The sequence below is a fragment of the Spermophilus citellus genome, assembly GCF_964194105.1.
Source record: "Spermophilus citellus genome assembly, chromosome: 13".
In the NCBI taxonomy this organism is placed as follows: domain Eukaryota; kingdom Metazoa; phylum Chordata; class Mammalia; order Rodentia; family Sciuridae; genus Spermophilus; species Spermophilus citellus.
Window position 1 is genome coordinate 59,173,578 of NC_138193.1, and position 17,951 is coordinate 59,191,528.

General features: G+C 34.9%; 1 protein-coding gene across 2 annotated transcripts; it reads left to right on the forward strand.

Annotated features, from left to right (window-relative positions):
* The first annotated feature begins 890 nt into the window (after positions 1-890).
* C1D (C1D nuclear receptor corepressor) lies at positions 891-17,236 on the forward strand. Of its 2 annotated transcripts, none has more exons than XM_081265410.1 (5): positions 891-991; positions 12,408-12,554; positions 13,310-13,376; positions 13,693-13,748; positions 16,392-17,236. In XM_081265410.1, exons 2-5 carry the CDS (start codon positions 12,417-12,419, stop codon positions 16,554-16,556), a joined length of 426 nt encoding a protein of 141 aa, XP_081121536.1. In that variant the 5' UTR covers positions 891-991; positions 12,408-12,416; the 3' UTR covers positions 16,557-17,236. The 2 variants fall into 2 exon arrangements, with proteins under 2 accessions (XP_081121536.1, XP_081121537.1); XM_081265411.1 differs by having other exon boundaries at positions 909-1,023.
* The last annotated feature ends 715 nt before the right edge of the window (positions 17,237-17,951 follow it).

A 17,951-nucleotide genomic window follows, 5' to 3' on the forward strand; every position in this document is an offset into this window, starting at 1 on the left:
CTTTAAAGAAAAATTGTTGAAACTGGCAACTGATGGATAATTGATGATGAATTTTGAAATTATGGCATAATTTGTTTCATTTTAGAAAAAAGTTAAGAATTGATATTCTTAGTGCCTTGAAACAACGTTAAAATCTCTTATTTCTATCAATGTACCTATGTGAGAGATTTTTTCCTACGGTTAATGTGAAAATAGAAAAATTAAAAATACTTGGTATCCCCTGCAAACTCTTCAAGAAGCTGTCTTTAATCCAAGTATAGAAAACAAACCAGAAACAAGTTCATTTGGCACTTTAAGAACTTTAAGTACTTGGCATTTTAAGTATTGACACTCCGTGATTGTGCAAAGCACTAGGCATTTCATACATGGAATTGCAATTTCATGAGAAACTTTTTGTTGAATTATGAATGTGGAACAATAAAAAGTTACGGATGTCAAATAGTTCAGTTCGAACAATATGTAATTTTGGGAATTATTTTTTTTCTTTGAAATGCAACTTTGCATGTACTGAAACGAATAATTAAAAACCTGAGCTTGTATTTTGCACATCTTTTTTTTTTTTTTTTTCATTATTCTGGTAATTCATTTTTTCCCGTATTTACCGTTGTACTGGAAAAATAAAGAACTCATCCGTCACCACGTAAGTGGCTCTGAGGCTAATTTTGAGACAGAGTGCCGTGAAGAACCAGGCCCCGGAACACTTCGGCCAAAGCAAAATTTTTAGTAACTAACATTTCTAGGTAAATATCCTCAATTTGTATTTAGACAAATACAAGTCTAGATAAAAGTGCCCGGAGTCCCTCCTCAAAGGAATTTCACGTGGCTGGGCGGAGACACTCAAGAGCCCTGTTTTCCGGAACTGAGTAGAGGGGCGGGGCGTATAGCGTGAGGTCATCGGAGAGCGACGATCACCCTGCAGGCAGAGCCGGCGCGTTACTGATGTCATCATCGCCCGACAGCTTTCAGAGAGACTGGTGTGCACGGCTCAGAGGTATTATTCAATGTTGGGGTTGAGTCTTTTAGGTACGCCTGCGAATGTCTGCTTCTCTGTCCTGGATTACCCTATCGTTCTCTGGCCAGACCGGGAGGATTCGGGTCGGGGCTGCCTCGCCTTCCGGGAATGCGATCTGTCACGGCCAGGCTTTGCGGGTGGCATTCGCAGGACCCCCACTTCCGCTTGTCTTGGGATTCCTTGCCGACTTTTGCTTATCGTTGCCCCTCACTTTCCTCTCTGGTTCCGTTTTTTCTCCCCCTTCGCTCGTTAACTCTGCCTTTCAAATATCGGAAGGCGAGAAATAAAAATATATGACTTCCAAGTGAATTTTCAGCCTTTTCAGCGAGAAGGGCCAAAGTGGAAAGTGTAGGGGAGTAACTTTCCTATATTACCTTCGTTTATCAATCGCATTCATGATTGCAGATTGCCTGCCGCTGCTAGATCAGCCTATCTGAATAATGGGCTAATTTCACTTTCAGCTGAAATCTGTAGTGAATAATTACAAAGCAGTTTTCTTTTTCAGTGTGAGTCAAACTTCTGTTAGCAAATAACTTACGTGTCTTTATGTTTGTTGACTGCAATTAAGTTTTGGCTTGATAAAGATGTTTCTATCTGAATAAGATGATTTTGGTTCGTTTATTCACCTATTTGGACTTTTTAATAGTAGACTGAACCAAGACTTAAACCAAGTGTGAATAATGGATTTTCAAAATAATATGAATAGCTGCTTTCAAATTGCCTCACAAGTCAGAGGCATATCCTTTTTTTATTAACAGCTTTTAACTTTTCATATGGCTCTTCATGTATATCATCTATTTCCAAACATTTGACTATTTAACTATGACTCTAAATAGTCCACATTGGATTAGTGTTTTTGATCATTTTCAGTTTAATAAAATAATACTGTTACTAGCAAATGTTTTGAGTGTAACTGAACCAGGTACTGTTCTAATAGCATACCTATATTATTCATTCAATTTGCACAAAAACCCTGTATAGTATTATTGTTAATTTAGAGAAAAGATGATTGTAATAAACAAGTTTCATATATTTTCAAAGGTAATTTGTTGCTTCATATAATTTTGAAAACTCTTTGAAGTACAAACATTGAAAATAAGTAAATTGCTTCCAATCTGATGTAATTACTTACCTTAATTTTGAGCAACCTCCTTGTAACTTATATATTTTTTATTATGAAACTTTGGGACATGTTTGTTTTTAGAGTTTAATATATTAGAAAAGGAAGAATATTTTATTTTCTCATGGATTGTATTGTAATCATGAAGGAGAATTACAGATGACACTAACATAGACTCAGTTTGTCCACAACAATATTTATTGAGAACTTGTTGTACATTCACTATTATTTTCTAAGATAACGTAATATTTAAAAGAACATCTGAAAATGTCTCTCTAGTTCTAAAAAACAATAATATGTATGTTGAATTTTTTCTCTTAGTTCATCACTGTGTATAACTCTATTTGGTATAGAGATGGAAACAATCCCCAAATGTACAGTATGACATTTTTTTCTTTTGGGTTCATGTAGTAACTTCCTAATAGCTGTAGGTCCAAACTACAATCTGATAAGATTCTCTAAAAGTTGGTTCCCTTTTACTTTGATTGGTTTTAATCCATAGAAACTATGCTTTGGGGTTTGAATTTTAACCTTTTTCTGGGTTAGTGATCTATGATGCTGGGCAGCAGTAGGATAGTTCCCAGTCAGCCACATGATCATGAGGATATACAACTGATATTCCACAGTGAACTGTTCTCAATGAATTATGTAAGATATGCAGCATTTTATTATAACAGAGGCATAGTGTTAGATGATTTTGCCCAATTGAAAGCTAAGTAAGTATTCTGAGTATCTTTAAGGTAGGCAAGGCTAAGCTATGTTTGGTAGATTAGATATATTAAATACATTTTCAACTTGTTATTTTTAACTTAAAATGGGTTTATTGGTATATAACCCCATTGTTAGCTGAGGAGTATCTGTAGTTATTAAGTACCTAGTATCTGTAGTTGCTAAATGTCTATATGTGACAAGATTAGTGATATGGAGGTAACAAATTTGATTCAAAATCCTGCCTTGAAGAAAGAGCCTAGCAAGTAAACAACAAATGAGAAGTTCTGAGCAAAGGAACAATGTGATCCTGACTTAAGTTTTAATAGGATCACACTGATTGCTGTGCTAAGAATAGCTTATTGGATGATGGGGTAGATGAAAACCAGGGAGATGTTGTAATAATTCAGATGAAATGATAGCATCTTAACTAGATGGAAAGAAGTTAAGGTAAATAGCAGTGCAATTTTGGATGCATTTTGTATATGAAGCCAACAGAATTTGCTTACGTATTGAATGTGGTTTGTGAGAACAACATAATTGTCAGTTTTGAGCCTGAGCCACTAGAAGAGTGGAATTGCCTTTTACTGAGATGTGGAAAACTGTGGGAAGGGTAGGCTTGTGGGAGAAGATTAGGAGTTAGTTATGACATGTTCAGTTTGAGATATGTTAGTAATCCAAGTGGAGATGTTGAGTAGGCAGTTGGATATATGGAGTCTGGAGTTCAGGGGGAGTGGTCATTGCTGCAAACAAACATTTGGGAGTTGTCATTGAACAGATGGTATTTAAAGTTGTGACTTTGGCACTAGTCATTAAAGCAGTGAATGTAGATAGAAAAGAGAAGCAGCAGCTGAGCCCTCAGGTGTTTAGAATTTTCCTATTAGGAAGGTGAGGAAGAACCAGCAGGAGGCAGACTGGACAGCCAGCAAGGGAAAAGGACAATTTTGAGTCTGGTATCCTGGAATTCAGGGTGGAATGATGTGTTCAGTTTTGTCAGATGCAGCTGATATATCAGGTAAAATGAGGATTGACACCTTTGGATTTATCAAGATACATGTGGAATATTACTGATGGGTATGTGATAACTCTTAAGTCTGGAGAAGCAGTCACACACCAGTATATAACTATATTATGGGTGTATTCAGAGAACCTTGAGAGTGAAGCTGAGGAACAGATTACTTTTATTTGGGAGATATGGAAGTCTTTTTACAGAGGAAGGGGCATTTGATGTGGAGTTTAATAAGTTTCTTTAGGGCGCCCCCCCCCCCAAATGAGTAGAGGTATGGGGAGGTCTTTTCCAAGTAGAGGGAAAGGACTGTGAAACGACTTCCCTTCTTTCTCTTTCTTCACAGCTACACCTACCCGTCAGCTATTTTATGCTTTGGCAAGTCTTCTTTCCTTTGTATCTACTAGCCAATTCCCGGTTTTGGGTAACCTTGTAGCTCCAGGCCTACTAGGTAACTTGTGGGGATTTTAGTTATGTAGTTGAGTGTGATATTAGGGGGTGGGGGAAAGATGGGAATCCAGGCTGGAAGTGTGAGAGGGCTACACTTTGAAGGACCTTCTGTGTTGTGTATAATAAGATTTTTTCCCCCCTAAAAGAATAAGGAATCATTGTAGTGATTTGTGAGGGATGCTTGTCCATTGGATTTCGATTCCATTCCACTGAACTTTACCACTTATTAGTCCTGTGACCTAAGTCCCTGTGGTGTTGTCAATAAAGTGCGGCTATTATCTGTTCCCATTTATAGAGTTGTCATGAAGACTCCCCCCTCTACTGTTTTTGTCCACTTCACTGTCATTCAGAATACTTTTTTTTTTCTTCATTTTTAAGAGTACTTTCTTAAAAGAAGTACTCAGTCTACCCTCAGATTAGGTCGCATGCATTAGTTTATAGCCTCAAGGCACCATTCATTTTATGTCATTGTAATTTTATATTTCTGTGATTATTTGATTAGTGTTTATCATCTGTACTAAATATAAGCCTAGTGCAGGCAAGTTTTTGTTCTGTTATGGTTTAGATATGAGATGTTCCCCAAAAGCTCATGTGTGAGACAGTGCAAGGAAGTTTAGAGGTGAAATGGTTGGGTTATAAAAGCTTAATCAGTGCACTAATCCACTTGAATGAATTAACTGGGTGGTAACTGTAGGCAGGCAAGATGTGACTTAAAAAGGTGGGTAATTTGGGGCATGCCTTTGGGGTACATGTTTTGTTCCTGGTGAGTAGAACAGTCTGTTTTCTGATTGCTTTGTCCTGGGCTGCCTTTTCTGCCCTGATGTTCTGTCTCAACTCAGGCACAAAACAATGGAGTAGGCCATCTGTGGACTGAGAACTCTGAAATTGTGAGCGCAAAATAAACTTTTCTTCCTCTAAAATTGTTCTTGTTACAGCAATGAAAAAACTGACTAAAACATATTCCAAGTTTCAGGACAATATGTCATCAATACTAAATAAATATCTATTGAATAAGTAAGTCCTTAATGTCTGGCAGGTGGTAAATGCTCAGTGGATGTTATTCATTTACAAGGCATTGTGCATTGTGTGCAGATGAAGGAGTCTAGGATCAATAAAAGTATGGCCAGGTAACTGACAGGTGAACCAGTGGTGGTTGGGTAGCATTAATTTGTGTTCTTTTGTGAGTTTCTTTAGGGATGTTTAGTAGGCTCAGAGCTAAAATGGTTACCAGGACTAAGAAGTAGCTAACAAGGCCAGAGAAACGTTAAAGACTTCCAGAAGTAACTTGGAAATAGCTGACTGGGAGGAAGGGAGCCAGAAGAGGCTTTTGTACCCTGGGAATAGAGAGAATATGGCCTTCTGGTGGCTAGAAAATTTAGATGTAAGGAAGTGAATACATTCATATGGTTCTTTGAATATAATAGAACTGAAGGATATGGGTTTCATTTAGCTGCCAAGTAGTGGGAAATTACACTTTATCTGGCCTATTGGGGAATAAGGTAAATTTCAAAATTTAAGATAATTGAAGTTTTCATTTGTAAACATGTAATTATGTTACTTAATTCATTTAAAAATCAATTCAGAGAATGTAATATAATATGCTCTTGTGCTCATACATACAGTCATCCTGTGTGTGTGAGAGGCCCTGGGGAGTACATCACTATGACACAGCCTACTCAAGGAGCTTGTAGTCAAAGGGAAAGTCAAGTAAATAAATAAACAGACATTATAAGATAGCGTTTTAATTGTCATGACAGCTTGTAGGTGTGTTTATCCATATAGAGAGAATGGAAAGAGGGCACTCAAGAATCTTCATTGGCTAAAGTGAAACCGTATCTTCAAAGAGAAGCAGGATTTGAACAAAGTGGAATTGCAAGGGCATTTCAGTACAGAGAACCACCTGGTGAAAGTTTAGAGAGAGAATATGGTGCATTTGGAAAGCTGCCATCATGCCTTCAGTTAGAGGATTGGTGGAGGACAAAAATGAGGTTAGACATGCAAGGGCCACTTTATAATGACCTAGCATCCATGCTTAGGGATTTGGAATTATCTTCTAGGTAGTGGGGAACTATTGCAGAATTTTAGGCAGGGGAGTACCATGATAGGACTATTTTTGCAGAAAAATCATGTTTTGTAATATTCTAAAATTGAGAGTGGGGAAAAATTGGCAGTAGGAAGACTACTCAAAGGCTATTGAAAAGCTAGTCAGTGAGAATGTAGGAAAGTCTATGGTGTAGGGACATTAAGAAAGCCATAATGATAGAAATGGTTGAATTTGGGGCCTGAGAGTCAGGAGTGACTTGCGGGTTTTTGCCTGGGCTGACACTCAGAATAGAGGGGAGGAGGTAGCTGATGATGTCAGTTTCAGTTGTGGTGCTATGCCCCCTTATTTTTCTCCTGTGGGTACTTTGTTTTCTTTAATCAGTGAGAGGAGGGGCAGAAGAGTGACAGTATGTCCTGTAGGGATACCAGCTGCTGGGCACTGTGTCCCCCCACACCCTCTGCTCCTTATTCTCAGTCAGATCTTACTGAGCACATTTTCTCATGTTCTCTCCATCTCTGTCTGTCCTTGCAGGAAGAATAGGTAGAAGGGCGAGGAGGACAAAGGCAGATGAGTTCTTCCTCCTTTTTGGAAGTTTTCCTGTGCACAGCCTTAGGCCCCTCTGTGGCTCCTTTTCTTCTGTGAGGTTTAACTAAGTTAAGGTGTATGGAGTGCTGAGAATAGGGCCTGGCAAGTGGTGCTTTTCAAGCTATTGCTGGATCCTAAGGTCATTGCTTGATCCTAGGGTCAGAATTGCACAGTGGGGTGTTCCTGCACTTTCCCTGCAGAAGTAATAGATAAATCAGTAGAACTGGGAAGAATTTCTGATATAGAAGAGGTTTTATTTTAAGCCTGCCTTGCCTTTTAGTTAGGAACAAAGCAAGTGGTTTAGTGTAATGAGGGCAGTTATTCTTATTGCCTTGCTCTCAGTGTTCACCCTAACCCATTTTAACAATAAAAAGCTGCTTATTGGTGCTTAGGGATGGGGAATAATAGAAGAAAACATCCCCACCATGTTCTGGAGAGGCAAACTATTTTCTAATAGGAAAATTGGATGAAAAAAGTCACATTTAAATAAAGATCTTTTGTGATTAAAAAAATACTTGTAGTATTTATTAAAAATCAGATACTTTATAAAATATACCTTTATTTAAATTTGGTGGTGGTTTATTTTATATTACAAATTAAAAATTTTTTGAAAAAAATTTAAGCAATCAAGAATTAAATGAGTCCACTTTGATCCTATTTCCTAATCCCTGCCCCTTCTCAAAGGGTTAAGTATCTATTTCCTTTATAGATCTCTTTTCAAACCCTTTTTTACGTATATGCAAGTACAGATTTTAAAAAACCCTGAAGACATATTTTAGGCACATTTTTGGTTATTTACAATGTTCCATGACTTTTTTCACTTCTCATTGGGTGTCATTGCACATAGATTTCTTTAATTTTAATGGTCATATAGTATTCCCATGGACCGATGGATGTTACTGTAATTCGTTTAACCATTTCCTTATCAATAAAAACTTAGGTTGTTTCTAGTGTTTTGTTGTAGTTTATTTGCATTCAACAAATTTTATTGTTTATTGACTACCAGGCAGTGCTTGTGAATAAAATGCAAATCCCTGCTCTCATTATTATTTCCTTTTGGTGGTAGACAGATAATAAATTAATAAAAATTTGATGGATGTCAGATGCTGTTAAGTAACATAAGGTGTGGAAGGAGTTGGGGAGTGAGGTGAGGGGAGTGCATTTTTAAATGGGGTAGACAGGAAAGATTCACCACTAGGTGACATTTGAGCAGAGGTCTGGTGAAGGTGGTGTAATGAGCTCTGGAGCTGTTGGTCAGGGAGGAGAAGAGGAAGGCAGCATTCTAGGAAAGGGAGAAGTACAAAGGTCTCAAGGTAGACACATTTCCTGATGCCATGTGAGAGAAGAGCAGTGGGGCTGTTGTGGCTGGAATGAAATGAGCAAGGGGAGAATGGGAGGGGATGAAGTCACAGAAGATGAGGATTGTGTTTGGACCTCTTTTTACACTATAAGTATTTTGTCTTTTATTCTGAATGAGGTGGCAAGCCTTTGGAAATTTCCGAGTAGAGACGTGGCTTGTTCTGCTTTTGAATGGTCACTCTCCTTTCTTGATAAGAAACTGTTTTTCCTGGATGCAAAGAGGCCATTCAGGTGGCTTTTGCAATAATCCAGGTAAGACATGAGGGTGGTTTGCACCAGGATGGTAGCAGTTCAGTGGTAGGAAGGGATTTGATTCTGATTTGATATGTGTTAAAGATGAGGTGAGAATAAACAAGCAGGGATCTCTGAAATTTTGGGTCTAAACTGTTAGAAAGTTGGGCCTCAACAATTGAAAAAATTGTCTTGAAATGAGATGGGGAAGACTGTCATAGACAAGATTAGGAATTTGGCATTGAGCCTGTTACAATTGAGAATTTATTAGATATCCAATCTGAGAAATGAAGTAAGCAGTTGGAAATGTAAAGTTAGAGTTCTGAGGAAAGGTCAGGGCTGGAGACAAACCTGGGAGTCCTTAGTTACTTGATGCAATTTAAATCTCTTAGCTCACCTAGGAATAAGTTTGATAGAGAAGAAAAGAGGCAAGGACAGTCTTTGGGCACTTCAAGGTTAAGAGGCTGAGGGCAAGAGAAGAATGCATTAGAGAGACCAAAAAAACAGCCAGCGAAGTGGAGGAGCAACCAAGAAAATGTGATGTTCTAGAAACCAGGTGGAGGGAGATGATGTCAAATGATGAGAACTGAGAGTTGGATGTCAAGTTTAACAGTGTGGCAGTACGAGTGACCTTGAAGAGCAATTGCTAGGAAAAAAGTAGGGAGTCTATTTGGAGGGGATGAGAGAAAGAAAGGAGAAAATAAGAGACTGTTAACATAAGCAACCCATTTGAGGAGTGTTTTCTAAAAGGGAGAAAGGAAATGGGGCTGTAGCTAGAAGGTGTGTTAGTCAGCTGTGACAAAATACCCAAGATAATCAACTTGTAAGGAGGAGACATTTATTTTGGCTCACAGTTTCAGAAGTTTCAGCTCATGGTTACTTTGCTCTAAAGCTTTTGGGCCTGTAATGAGTCTGAATATTATGGTGGGAAGTAATAGAGCAAAGTTGTCACTTCATAGTGGCCAAGAATAGAGGGAAGAGGGCCTGGTGTCCCAATACTCCTCTTAAGGGCATGCCCTGCTCATGACCTGACTTCCTTCAACTAGGCCTTACCTCCTAAAGGTTTTACCACCTCCCAGAAGTGCCATAGGCTCGGGTCCAAGCCTTCTAGCCTATAGGCCTTTGGGGGACATTTAAGATTTAAGCCATGACAGAGAAAGACATAAGTCAAGGTGTTTTTTTTTTGTTTTTTGTCTTTGATGGAAAAATAAAATATTTTAAGCTTATGGGTAATGATCTAGCAAAGGGAAAGACTGATGCAAGAGAGTGGGAAGAATTCAGAGAAGAGTTTGAAGCCGATTTTAATACATTCACGTACATATGTATAAGGATTTCTGTAGGTGAGATGCTTAAAAGGATTTCCTGAGTCAAAGGGCAAGTGTACTGAAAATGCTCTACTAATTTATATTCTGCCTAGCATTGAACATTCCTTATTTTTAAAGTTATTGCCGACCTAGTAAGTGATGATAATCTGTCTAATCCTTTTTTATATTTTGGCAAGTATTTTCTCCTGGCTGTCTTTGGCCTTTTAATTTTGCTTACAGTATTCTTTTTACCATGTAGACTATTTTTCCTTTCAGTTTTTATGTATTTAAGGCTGTCAGCCATTTCCTTTTAAAATATTTGAGTTTCATTTGGATGATATAAATAATTTTCCTTCTTTTTTAAAATTTTGAGCCACAGTCTTATTAAGTTGTCTAGGCTGGCCTAAAATTTGTGATTCTCCTGCCTCAGCCTCCCAAATATGATATTTTATATAATCTTCTAATATGGTTATACATTTACATTTTTAATTCATCTTGGGTTTCTTTTTTGGATATTATGAAATAGATATTTAAATTTTCCATCTCTTTTCTATATTCTTAAACAGTTAAATTCCATAAGAATAATTGCTTCCTAAAGGTCCTCTAGGTCTGGAGCCTTTCCAGAGAGTAGGTCTTTCACTACTTTGTACTTTTTTCCCTATAGTTAATGGTCTAAATACTTTCTTCTGGTTTTGTAATTGATTCTTTTCCCTCCAGAACATCATTCTTTTTATATTTTCAAATTTATTGGTTTCAAATTGTATATAGAGGAAATGCTAATGAGTCTTCTCTGCATGTGCAGTAGATCCCTGTACTTTCACTTTCATGCAGGTGAGGAGTGCTGGAGCTACCCTTTGGTTTAGCTGTTTTCAGCCCTTATGGTCCTTAGGGGTTATTCCTAGATTCTCATTCTGATTTGTTTGAGAAGTTCCTTGGCTCTGCTTCCTATCAATTTGATCTTACCTGCTGTGCTTACAGAATTTCTGCTGTTGAGGTCTGTTGATGGGTATGTGACCTTCCTTAGTTTCCAATGTTTTTATTTTTATATATTTTTATTTTTTTCTGTCATTTTGGAGGGATTTCATGAGGGATGAAAGGTCAGTGCATATTTTCATTTAAGCTTTTGGGATAAGAAGTCACAGTTCTTTGTTGTATGGTTTTATTTTTATTATAGTCATTTGTTTAGTTGCTGGTTGAACAGTAGTTGGATAGTAACTTCACAGCTCAAGTAGTGACAGTCAGGTAGATTTCATTTTTTTTAAATTTTTAATGAAACCAGATGTCTTGGTGGAATATATTCATTGAGAAGAAATGTTAATTTATTATGACTAAATATTCAAGTAGTACTTTTGAAACCTAAAAGACATAGCATAACATTTAGAACTATAAGGTGCTTTATAGGTCATTAGACCAACTGCCTTGTTTTATGGATGAGGAATTTGAGGCCCAGAGAGAGTCAGCGACTTATCTAAGGTGACAAAGTCAGTGATCAAGCAAGGTGGAAAACCCAGTCTCTTTACTTCCATTCTGCTGGGCTCTTTGCTACTATTCACTTTATTGCTGTTCTCTTTAGCCATGTAATAAGAATTTTTGTAACCTAAAGATGTTACACATGGCTTGGAGTTGCTTCTGGAATTTGGTCTTAGGTACTTTAATACATTGTGTAGATTTCACTTTTTCTCACATAAATATTAATTATTGTGATTTAAGTATGAATTTTCAAAGAATGGGCTGTTAGGGTATGCTCTACTCTAAGTGAAAACCATATAGTTTATTTTTTTCTTCAAGTTTCTTCTTATCTGCTTATGGACTTTATGAGATTTATGGACTTTGTGAATTTCTTATTAATATTTTAAAGAAGCTCAAGGAATATAAATATAGGCTTGAGAAATAATTTTGGTGATAAATGATCAGTGTTTTTCAGACCTAAGATGTCTAATTTTTTAGTTTAATATAACATCCTGCTAGATAACCATTTAAATTTAGAAAGGCTAAGATATGTAAGCTTTTCAAAGAAAAGTACTTTGCTTATTTTTTCAGCAGGCATTAGGAGATATATTTTGTAAACTTTCATTACTTTTCTTGGTCTTTACCTTCAACAGAAAATTTTTAAAATGTAGAATTTTGATTATTGATATCTCATATTTGTAATCAAGTTTTTTTTTAAAGAGAGAGAGAGAAAAATTTTTAATATTTATTTTTCTTTAGTTTCCGGCAGACACAACATCTTTATTTTATTTTATGTGGTGCTGAGGATCGAACCCTGCGCTACGCATATGCCAGGCGAGCGCACTACCACTTGAGCCATATCCCCAGCCCCTGTAATCAAGTTTTTAAAAGTATTGAACATTTGATATGTGTAGCATTAGTGGACAAATGTGGGTTCTTTTCTTTTTGTCCTCCCAAGCAGTTTAAGAAGGGAAGCTGGAATAAAGTTGCTCTAGAATTGCATTCTGAGAATATTTGTTTAATTAGCTGCTTGTTTTAATCTTTTAGTGCTTTTGAAATAAATGAAATTTTTATTTTTTGGCAAACTAAAGAACAAGCTCTGTTTCCATTATGAACTCTCAGAACTAATTTTTTTCCAGTTGGTCATAATGGCAGATGAAGAAATTAATGAAGACTATCCGGTAGAAATTCATGAGTATTTGTCAGCGTTTGAGAATTCCATTGGTGCTGTGGATGAGATGCTGAAGACCATGATGTCTGTTTCTAGAAATGAGTTGTTGCAGAAGGTATTTTAAGAATGTAATTCCTAAAAGTGAGTTTCATAAGACAGAACTTTGTCTTATGAAACATATGTAAGAAACAACAAACAGATTAGTGAGTTTTGCTTCTTTTTCCTTTGATTTCAATTTTTTAAGTGTTTGGGTTTTTTAGGGGGAGAACAATAAAACTCCAGCCTTAGGAAATACTTCCTAACTATATTTTCATGTTGATTTGGTTTTCAAAAACAAGGAGCACTCACAGCATCCTTTTTGACAGACTCTATTTTTGACCTTTTAAGTATTACAATGATGTTATCAGGGTTTCTGGAAACTCTGTAGGACAAAAAGAGTAAATTGATTTTGACAGTCTAAAACAAATCTCATTATGTTTCTTCTGTCTTTGGTATTGCTTAAGCATGTTAGCCTGCTTCTTATACATAGATGCATCATGTACAGTGTTTATATTGAAAAATTGCTTTTGACATAAAAGTCCAGATGATAACTTCTGAAATTAAAATAATTCAGAAGAATTTTTCTTGGATTATATACATTCCTTGTTTAACTAAAGATGATACTCTGAAGTGAAAATTTGTGAGCAAAAATCACTGGTTAAGAAAATTTCTTTTTGTAAATTATGTCCAGATTATATGGTTATTGCATTATAGGAAGTAAAAAAAAAAGCATATTTCTTTGATATATAGTGCTTGGTGAAAGTTTGAATATCTGATGGTATTCAAAGTTTGTGTATTTATTCTTTCTTTTTTTGCTCTCTTTTTTATTAGTTGGACCCGCTTGAACAAGCGAAAGTGGATTTAGTTTCTGCGTACACATTAAATTCAATGTTTTGGGGTATGTATACTACATTGGAGTTAATTAGAAAGCAAATATATACTGCATTAAAGGTGATTTATTTTTTAAATGAAGCAAAATATATGTTATACTGCATAGTGATTTTAATAGTCAGGTATTTAATTTTTTAAAATCAGAATACTGGGTTTCTATGAGCCACACATAAATTTAATACTACATAGAGGATGAATAATTTAAAATTTAATCAACCATCCAAGTTGCTATCCTTTTTTTGTGAATAATTGGGGTTTCGTTAGTTGGGGTGCTCTTATTAATGCATAACACCAATTTATTCCATGAAATCTTTCTCTTATAGTTTATTTGGCAACTCAAGGAGTGAATCCTAAGGAACATCCAGTAAAGCAGGAACTGGTAAGTTTTCAGTTAATTTATTTTCATTTTATATATGTATTGTAGTGTTTCTGAAGTTTCAGTTATACTATCTTTATCATACTAATCATGGAGAACAAATTTAGAGTCAAAATTATCATAGTGAGTCAGATTTTACATGTCTTTGTTTTTTCTTTCTCTTACCTTTGTCAGAGAATTGGTGTTCCATATATTATATAAATCTCTGGATGGGAAAATGTTAGGGTTCTAGTAATTATTTATAACTTTCATATTATTTTTCCTATAAATTCTTAAAATCCTGTTCATCTCTAGGGCTACTTTTTTTTTTTTTTTAACTCTTACACAATTCTTAAAAGTATATTCTAGTTGATTTACTAGCAAAGACGGGAAAGTTTCTCCCCCACCTTTTCAATTCCTCCATTAATTCATTTTCTCAGCAGTAAAGAATCCAGTTCAGCAACAAAGCTAAAAGCTTTTTTGGCACCAGCTGTATGTGTACTGTCCAGTAATTCTGCATTAGTGACATATTTACAACCTGTAATAAATCTTCTAGGTTTGTCTTTGTATTCCATTTAGATGTATAAGTATAGTATATAAGGTCTGATATCTTGGAATTTTTGCTGACTTCAAATATTAAATCAAATCATTCAATTTGAAGGGAAAAATTAGAAATCAGACTTATGGTTACCTTGACTTGGCTTTATGAATAAGAATATTAATAAATTTATTTTTTGTGTTTGTAAAACATAAAGTAGATATATATATATATATATATATATATATTTATATATATGAAATATACTTGACTTTATATTCTTGTTCTCAAGTCTTATGGTAATTGATATGTATGTTATTTACAACTTAGTGAAGCACTTGGTCATTTATTTTTTTAAAGTGTATACCAGACTTGTCTTCATTTTTTTAATGTGTGGACTAAGGCATTTTCTTCTTTTAAATTCCTTGAAGTAAAAATAAATTTATCTTAAAATTCAGCAATCATGAAAAATATTTAAATCAGAAGCATAAAGCAATATAATATGCAGATTTTGGTTTGACCAATGATACTGGTTTTAAACCTTAAGAAACATAGGTTGTATCATCTGTTTTCCACTTTCTAATACAGACTTTACATTTATAAAATATCTTTTTTTCCTTTTAATGCAAAATTATTTGGACTACTCTTTGTAAAAGGTTTCTGCCTCAGAAACCACTGTGCAGAGAGTACATTAATATTCTGAACAGAGTTGGCAAATAAAAAGCATACAAAAACCAATTCCTTTTTTCTGACCTTGTTACAGACATTACTAACTGATCACAGAGTTAGTGTTTTGCTGTATATATCATAAATGGGGAAAGGGTTTGAAAATTAATCACTTTATTCATTCAACACATATTTGAATGCCTGCTGGGAGCCAGGCATTATTTCCAAGTGAGATGATTCCTCATTGAACTAAACTGAGAAATGTGGCAGACACCATACTGTATGAGATGGAGGGGGACAAACAATAAACACAATAAAATAAATAATAAATGTATATGACTGTAGTATCTTAAGAAGTTTTATGTGTTATGGGAAAAAAAGGAAAATATGAGCAGGGAAAGGAGGCTTGGAGTTCTTGGGTAGGATTACAGTTTTAAATGGAGAAGTCAGTGCCTCATTGCCAAGGTTAACATTTGAGCAGAGAATAAGAGAGGAAGTGGCTGTGTGGATATTTGAGAAAGATCATTTTAGGCGGTGGAATATACAGGGTGAAGGCCCCAAGGCAGGGCTGGGTTGTAGGTATGCTGCCCTTGTTGTCTACTATTGTAAGGACTGTGATATAGTAGAGGATTCTGAGCTGAGTTTCTAGCCTTTTACAGCGAAAAAAAGTAAGGTTCTACATTTTTCTTTGTATGTTTATGTAACTGTTTTGATTATTTTAGTGAAACTTTCTTTTAAGCAGTGATCAATCATTTCATATGCTATTTTATGACTGTCATCAACTTTATTTCTCCATTTGAAGTATAGGATAGCCATTTATGCTGATTAATGGTCTCACAAGATTCAAAGTGGCCCAGTAACATATTATGTTTCTCACCTTGTAAAGTCTGATTAGAACCGTATATTTTATTAGAAAATTTCATGCACTTATCAATCAAAATCATGAAATTGAATAAAAGAGCTCGTATTTTCTTTCTGCCTATTTTAATTGTGACACTGGACAGTAATAAAAAATAAATGGCTAAATACTGCCTCATCTATTTTCTGTTTAGAAAAACCAAAGGAGAATTTAGTTTGTATGTTACAAATGTACGGAAACTCAGATTTTAGATTTTAGACTTTAGATACAAAACAGTTACTATATACATTTAATTTAATACTAATTTGAAAAATTTATAACCACATATGAACAATTCAGTGTGTTAGTAGTGGTGTGTATGGTTCTTTCTCTTTGAAAACACTCAGAACACTTCTGAAATGACTTTTTAATGTCTTTTTCATAGACTGTGAACTCCAGAAAGCATGGACCATGTTTATCCTGTTCACTTGCATTTGCTAGCACCATGCACTTAATAGGCAATAAATACCTATCTGTTGAATTTAACTGAGGTATAGCATGATAAAACTTGGTGGTGGTGAACAGCTCAGTAAATCCATTGCCTTTTTTTCTTTTTGTCTCTAAGGAAAGAATCAGAGTATACATGAACAGAGTCAAGGAAATAACAGACAAGAAAAAGGCCGGGAAGCTGGACAGAGGTGCAGCTTCAAGATTTGTAAAAAATGCCCTCTGGGAACCAAAACCTAAAAATGCATCAAAAGTTGCCAATAAAGGAAAAAATAAAAATTAAATTTTTGGTTTTGATGTACACATATACAAAAAGTACATCATTTTTATTGTTTCACAAAATACATGATTATGTGGCAATGTAAGATTTAAATGTATTCCTTTTTAAATTCACATATAAATTTAAACTTTAAATTTGTAATGCTAAATACTTTTATCCCCCAAAAGATTAAGTTGTCTTTATTGATTTTCCATGAAGTTTTTAACATTGTGATATATATTTTATACTTAAAGTTTACCATCTCTTTTGATGAGATACTTATTTCTTTATGTTGCTCAATCTTGAAAGTATCCCTTTATAAGCAACTGTGAAATTTAAGTTAAATGTTCTTTGTAAACATTTGTACTATTTTAAATGAAAATGACCTATGAAGTATGTATCTGTAGGCTGAAGTTATAAGTCCATCTGTTTTCATTATATGATATTAAGAATGAAATGACTTAAAGGTCTACTTTTGTGTGTGTGTAGTTAATTCATCATGTTTTCATGATTTTAGGAATTATTGCTTTTTTGATATTCAAAGAGTGAAATTAAACTAAGGTTGTACTTTAATTCTTGGCTTGTTGCCTCTATGTCCCATTTAAAATAAAATATATTCTAATTAACTTTAGGTGGAAAATAAGGTTGTATGTTGATGGCTGAGTTTTGGCCTGATGGTTGTATAATAAAGGTTGTCAATGGTGTGTAGTCGACCTGGTTATTTTTCTCATTTGAGTAAATATGCCCTCCAAATTAGGAAGATAGGTTTTAGAATTCATACTGAATAGAAAAATTCATGAGTTTTTTGTTCTTCGGTTCTCCTGATCTCATTCTTTCAGATTATTTGATTACATGTGGCTGAGGCAGCATTAAGTATATACAAGTGTTTTGGAACAACTTTCTTTGTTACATAATGGCACTTAAGCAGAGGAGAAATCCAAAGGAGATTACACTGTGTTCATGTTCTGATTTATTTTTCTGATATATTTGTTACAGAGAATTCTACATATTAAACCTTTTTTGAATGTCTACGCCCATGAATTTTAATTATATGCCCTTAATGCTTTCATTCTTTGAATCCACATCATTATGTGCAGGATTGCCAAGTCTAGTAAAGTACTTTAATTTTTGAAAAAAAGGAGTTGTTAAAATTTTCTGTGTGATTAATTCTCTATAAGTAATCTTGAATAAATGGATTTCTTGATTTATGGTAGCAGATATTGGAAATGGTCTTAAAATATAATGGATTTTGTGAAGAATGTTGAACTCTTTCTGTGATCCACAAAGAAGTCACTGATAGATACAGAAAGTCTTGTGGCTCTGATGGCAGACACTTTTTGAAGTGTAAGAACATTTTTGAACATTTTTAGTTATTTCACTCTTTTGCCACCTTCACTCTCAAATTTCTAGCTGCTTTTA